The 6,738-nt window shown below is 39.1% G+C and overlaps 2 protein-coding genes across 2 annotated transcripts; one reads left to right on the top strand and one right to left on the bottom strand.

Moving 5' to 3' along the window:
* Window positions 1-973: 973 nt before the first annotated feature.
* Window positions 974-2,026, top strand: LOC130989330 (glycine-rich protein 2). Its single transcript, XM_057913292.1, has one exon. It carries the CDS (start codon window positions 1,079-1,081, stop codon window positions 1,721-1,723), a length of 645 nt encoding a protein of 214 aa, XP_057769275.1. The 5' UTR covers window positions 974-1,078; the 3' UTR covers window positions 1,724-2,026.
* A 464-nt stretch (window positions 2,027-2,490) lies between these two features.
* LOC130989329 (auxin transporter-like protein 2) lies at window positions 2,491-6,258 on the bottom strand. Its single transcript, XM_057913291.1, has 8 exons — window positions 5,934-6,258; window positions 5,391-5,576; window positions 5,165-5,277; window positions 4,884-5,067; window positions 4,715-4,812; window positions 3,279-3,486; window positions 2,947-3,204; window positions 2,491-2,872 (listed from the first exon to the last, which is right to left on the bottom strand). The coding sequence occupies exons 1-8, from the start codon at window positions 6,093-6,095 to the stop codon at window positions 2,603-2,605; spliced, it is 1,479 nt and encodes a 492-aa protein (XP_057769274.1). The 5' UTR covers window positions 6,096-6,258; the 3' UTR covers window positions 2,491-2,602.
* Between the last annotated feature and the right edge of the window lie 480 nt (window positions 6,259-6,738).

Genomic DNA, 6,738 nt, shown 5'->3' with positions numbered 1-6,738 from the left:
GAACGTGTTCACGATCTCAATACTACCAAACTCATTTTTTTATTTTTTTTTGGGAGGACTACCAAACTCAAATTTGATTTATTTATTATGTATGGAACTTCGCTAAACAATATTTTTTCGAGCTGAAATTCAAATAATTTGCGAGTTTAGTTTCTTTACAGCTTCGCCCTAATCATATAATTCCTCAAGAGTTAGAATATTAATTTTCGCTATGAAAATATAGTGAGACGCAGTTTAATTATTTGCGGTAATAAATTGGATTAGACAGTAGATACTACTAAAATATAGTCTAATAATACTAAGCCAAATTTTGAATAAAAATTATGTGAATCTTGTCCCAATCAAAACTCGATATATACAGATTGGAGTATAAGATATTCGCTTTCAAATAATGTTCCCTCGATTGGCTTAAAATAAAGAAAAATAATGTTCACTCTAACTCAATATTACCACAACCAAATAATCATATCTAATTATCTATCTTGATTTTTGGCAAAAAGATCCCTAATTGATATGCGTAAGCTTACACGCATTTAAAGCGTTTCAATCCTTTTATGTTTCAAGTATATCCTAGTTACAAAAAAGAATATTTTTAACATGGTTAGGGAAAAAAAAAATCGTTAAATAGACGAGTTATTATTTGATGATAATAAATACTAGCAAAAAAATCTCAACAGGTTAAATCTTGAATCTTTCAGCAGAAACTAACAATACAAATATACAATGATAAACTCCAAATTATATACTTTTATTAAAAATAAATAAATGGCAATCAAATCGAGAATCGAACGGTCATATTTCGTGGCCGTTGGATCATCCCGACAAAATCCGTCCGTCGCTTTGATTCCCCAAAAAGATAATTATTAAAACAAAGCAAATAAAGGAAAGAAAAAAAAAATCACGGACCCCACTTCGTAATTTTCAAGCAGTTGAATAACAAAATCAAGTCCGATGACGTGGCGCACTCCAACAAAAATATATATAGTCACGCCTCTGTGCAAGCCCTTATACAAAGGTTTAGATAGAGAAAGGGTTACCATTTAGAGAGAGAGTGAGAAATTAGGGTTTTGGGAGAAAAATGGCGGACGGCGATCTGAAGAAGGGGTGTGTGAAGTGGTTCAACGATCAGAAAGGCTTCGGCTTCATCACCCCCGACGACGGCAGCGAGGATCTGTTCGTCCACCAATCCGCCATCAAATCCGACGGATTCCGCAGCCTCGGCGACGGCGAGGTTGTGGAGTACACGGTCGAGATCGGCAACGACGGACGCGCCAAGGCGGCCAACGTGACCGGACCTGACGGCGTATCTGTGCAGGGCAGCACCCGCGGCGGAGGCGGCGGGGGCGGCGGAGGAGGATCCTACGGTGGAAGAGGCGGCGGAGGCGGTTACAACGGAGGAGGAAGCAGAGGCGGCAGCCGTGGTTACGGAGGAGGTGGTAGCTACGGCGGCGGCGGTAGCTACGGAGGAAGCGGTGGCTATGGAGGCGGCGGCGGCGGCTACGGAGGAGGCGGTGGTGGTTACGGAGGAGGCGGCGGCGGAAGCGGCTGCTTCAAGTGCGGTGAGAACGGTCATATGGCGAGGGAGTGCCCGACCGGAGGTGGCGGTGGAGGAGGTGGCCGGTACAGCGGCGGCGGTGGTGGAGGTGGCGGCGGCGGAGGCGGCTGCTATAACTGCGGTGAGGATGGACATTTTGCCCGCGAGTGCCCTAACAACAATCGTTAGATCTGCTTCTCCGTAGCCTATTTCCAAGCTTGGTTTATTTTACTTTTTTTTGTCTGATCTAGGGTTTCTTATATGGTGATGGTATTAAAAAAAATCTAAGAATGATGTTTGTTCTGGTGTGAGCAAGACGCTTTTGGGTTTCTCGACTGTCTGCTCCCCAGATTTCTCTCTGGTTAGGGTTTGAAATATTTTGAATGCGATGTTGGTTTTATGTTATATTTTTGTCCACAAATGTATACATGCGTACATGTATAAACATATGTTGGTTGGCAATTTATCGAATCAATTGAGTGCTTGGGTTCATTGATCCGTCTCTGTTTTTCACCTGCTTTTGTTGAATCGGCTTCGCTTATTTCAATTTTAATCGATTTTTTGTGAATGAATGAATGATTTATCTCTTTATTTTTTGACTATTTTATTTGCTTGTTTGAAAAAAATTGTAAATCGATGCTGTGTGATTGTGATTGCGACATTGATAAATGTTTTATCTAACTACATAAATTAGGAGAAGCTTTTTATGTCTGTTGATTTGATGCGAAGGTGCAATGCGTATATTTTGATGATGAAGTTTCTTCTTAGTGGGCATTGGAACGATTTGCCCTTTTCAGTCCCATTTTTATTTTCTGAAGTTGGATACGAAGTTTTCGATGCTGCTTAAAATTATAGACGTTTTTTTAAAATGAAATTATTGATGATTTAGGTATTGTTGTTTGCATAAATACTTGATAAGATGCAACTAATAGAAGCTCTACTCTAAATTTACACACTTTCTCCACAAAATTGTTTCACATTTCATTGCATTAGTGCATTTCGTGGCGAAGCTACATTCATTGCTCTCAATCTCAAGCTGTTTCTCCATGATTCTGGTCTGAGGCGATTTTAAAGGGCGTGGTGATGAGGTGGCGGATGGGTGGTGTTGGGCATGGGATGCGGCAGAGGAGCGGGTGAATGCGGCGGCGGTAGCTGAGGGAGGCATTGGTAGCACTTGGTGAAAAGCCCAAATGTGTCGATTTGGTGAATGAAATTAGTCATACTGGCCCATCCACCAAACCCAAACCCAACAATCAAAACCCACACCACTACAAATATGTTGATCAAATATGCCCCCACCCATCTCCCAAAATACTTGGAAGGCTGCTCCACTGCATTCTGCACAAATTAAATCCACCAAATCTTGAATTCTATCTACCTCCAACGAATAAATTATTTAGGGGGATAAGTACCTCTCTTGCTGCGGCCGATCGGAAGGTGAAGATGTGGGCGAGGGCTGGGATGATGTAGACGGTGAAGCTGACGAGGAGCGATCCGACTGTGGAGTTGATGGGGCCGAAAAACGGGAAGATGATGGCCAGGAACCATATCGGCACCACCACGGGTAGCCGGGCTGCCGCCCTCTTGCACAAGCTTTTGCACTCATGCAACCCTATGGCCTTCTCCCACACGAAGTATAAGGGTGTGCAGGCAAATCCGAATGTTATGAACTGCAACAACGACAACACTGTTAGACGTTGCTTGAGTTGATCTCATTGAATGACCTAACAATCAAGATTCATGCCTGGTGAATTAGCATCAAAATTACGGCAATGTCCTTGAATGTGGATCTTGGGAGGAGAGAGAAAGCATTGGAGTGATTGAGAAGCAAATCTCCAAAAGCCCAATACACAGCTGATGCAGATGGGAGGGTCAGAGTCAACACATAGAGTGTTGCTAATAAATATATGGCCTTGAACTTCTGTGGCTTCCACATTGCGTGCATGATCTCTCTGTCCAAAATCAAACATTTATTATGATTTGTCTCAACAAAAAACACACTCAAAAAGAAACAATAAATTCAAAGCATTCAATCCCAACATGATCTCTCTGTCCAAAATCAAACATTTATTATGATTTGTCTCAAGAAAAAAAAAACAAAAAGAAACAATAAATTCAAAGCATTCAATCCCAAAACCACAAGCCCATCTTCCTATCTAGAGATATGATGTTATCTGTTCATTGACTGCACTGTTACTTGAAACAAATCTACACACTTTATTGTGTAGTATCATTTCATAGCCCCTTGTGACAGAGCTGCAGTACCACTACTTTGTAGTGTTGCATTTTTTATTAGGGTTTATAATTGAATCTTTTAAAGATTTGGTCTTCACAATTTTTCTTTTTGAAATGTTCATAAAAAATAGTGTTATGTTATTTATAAACATTACCCATAATGGATTATCATTCATATATTTACTTATTTACCTATTCTATCATATGGTGTAATCCTCTTTCCACTCACAATATAATTATTTATTATTAACAACCCTACCTTTAAGGTGAGATTATTTCTCTACTCATTATATATTTAATCAGTTTTATTAAAACTCGTGTCGTTCTCTCATATGACTGGGAGTATCAGTTATATCCTAGCTCGTGAAACTTATCAATTACTAAGTATTTATCACTCTCTTTTTAATCTTTTCATTTGTATTATTGAAGAAGCTCCAATGATAAATTCATTGAAATTGAAACAATTGGGATAAAATAGATAAAAATCACTAACCAGAGAATTCTATGAAGAAAACAGTGAGGTGCAGAAAGTGATTGGGGAAAGAAGTTAGGCTTTTTTGCTATACACTCCAAAAGGGTAAAAAGTGGGTTCCCAAGAAAGTGCGATTCTTTTCACCCTAGCACGCCTAAAGAGAAGGGCAGTAATGGAAATCCACTAAATAGGGAGTAGTGAAGAAAAAGACATGACATTCAACTCAAAGAATTGTTTTATGAAATAAAAGAGATTGGTCATTAGATTACATGTCTGGATGACCCAGACCATGTCTATATTTGTCAATGTTCAGTCCGTTTTAAATTTGTGTAAGGCCTAAAGAATCTCAAAACACCCCCTGCAAATTTACCTTTCTACCCCTACCCGACAGGCACATTGGAAGCTAGGCAAGATAAATTAAACTAAACCATAGTGTAATACATTTTTCTAAAAAAAATCTTAGGATGTCTTACACAGTCACAGCATGTCCCCCAAATGTGTATAGAATGTTTGTGGCTCCGGTGAAATACAACACCATCTTGGTGGGGCCCGAGTGCGTAACGCCCTCGACCTATATACATCACGATGAAATACAGTCGTTAATAATTGGTCGCGATCGAATAGATCGAGATGGTGAGGTACCTGGCCATGAAGTAGGGATGCAATGGTGAGGTACCAAGCTGTGTAAGTGGTCATGATTAGGCCAAGAAATGACCAAATTCTATAGTTGTGGAATGATGGGATGAAAACAGTTGTTGCACAACATGCCCCAAAGATGTATGTCCATGTCCTCTTGTCCAAGTTGTCATTTATGTAGTAGATATTGCTGCGAGGAAAACAAAATATATATATAAAAAATTTAAACGAATTTCTCGTGAAATTTTAATGTAACGAAACAGTGCAGCATCTGACGAGACACGTACCTAGCACAAGCGATGAGTTGGATCACGGATCCGAACAAGAGGAAGGTGCAATTAAATGCCAAGCCCACATTCCTCCAATGCTTCCCAAGAAGCCCATCAAGAACTTCAAACCACTATTTTTTGAAAAATACAATACACAATTAAACAAAACCATTCCACATGATAAAATAGAAATGCACATGTGAAGATATGCTTAATTTTTGTAAGAAAAAAAATGGAAAATTACCTGAATAACATGGTTTCTAAAGACAACTTTCTCCCTCTCCTTTCTAGTTCTGTACTCAACATAGAGAATGCTTATGAGATATGCAGTCCAACTCCCAAGCAACCCATAAAATAATTGGAAGAGAATTCCTGACGTCATCCCCAGCTGCGAGAACGAGTAGGGCAACGTCAGCAGCACTTGCGCCACCTAATAAATTAAACAAATTATAATTTTATATAAATATGATAATTAATCTTTTTTAGCCCCGGCTTGGCTTCGTCTCTAATATGCAACGACAAACCCAAGAGGAGCCAATACGGGGGCGCTTAAGCACTCACCATACATTTTAAAAAAATAAATGAGAAATAAGTATTTAAATATAGTGACACGTGAACTCGAACTTAAGATCTTTACCAAATTAAAATACGACAAAATAATCTTTTCAAATTTTAAAATTTTTCCCTTATTAAATCAAAACAAGGGAAAATATTATTTTCGAAATTTCGATATTTTTTTTTAATATGTAAGGATTTTTTGTGCATGGGCCCCTGAATGTAAGTGAACCTGGTTGGAGGCGCAGCTGAACCAGGCGTCGTAGGCGGAGCCGCCGTGCCAGAAGAGCTTCGAGATTCTTGATTTCATGCCGGAAGGCTTCCCTTCCGCCGCCTCCATTTCCACGTAGCTTCCGACCACCACACTCTCCGCCGCCTTGTCCGAAGACTCCATTTTTTTCTTATAAAGAAATTTGGCTTTGTTTTGGAACTGTGTTAATTAGCTAAGCTAGCACGATGTAATGCAAGTTTGCAATGCAGCATGTATGAAGAAGATTGTGTATCTATATATATACATATATATTGTTGGTGGGGTTGGGTGGGGGGTTGGGGTAGGGAGGGAAGAGCGACTTTGGGAAGGGAGAAAGCACGCTTTTGTAGAGGTTCAAAGCGCTATTTCTGAGGTTTTTTGAAGGAGTTGATTTTTTCTGAAGTTTATTTTAATTTGTAATTTAATAATAGTATCTTGTTCTTGTCTCGTAGTGAAAGGGATTTGATTAAATTATAAATTTATGCGATGTTTAAGTGTTAATTTAATAATGTTTATCAGTTGTATAAGCGTGGCAGGCCTGTCCGCACGAGGGGGTCTCTAATTCCGAGATTAATTGATTAATTAATTAATCCTTCATACATGTCACGGAGGGAGATTGCTTTCGTTTTCTTTCTCCTTATTATGAAATTTTTATATCGATTAATACATTTTTTTTTCTATTTTGGAAAAATTACCTGTACAATGTCGAGTAATCAGCCAAGACATTAAATCATATTTTCATAACTGACTCCATAAATTCAGTTTTTGGTGCTTAAATTATGCCTCC

Source organism: Salvia miltiorrhiza, chromosome 6 (assembly GCF_028751815.1).
Source record: "Salvia miltiorrhiza cultivar Shanhuang (shh) chromosome 6, IMPLAD_Smil_shh, whole genome shotgun sequence".
Taxonomy (NCBI): Eukaryota; Viridiplantae; Streptophyta; class Magnoliopsida; order Lamiales; family Lamiaceae; genus Salvia; species Salvia miltiorrhiza.
Note: the sequence above shows the minus strand (reverse complement) of the source record. Positions and strands in the feature narration are given on the sequence as shown.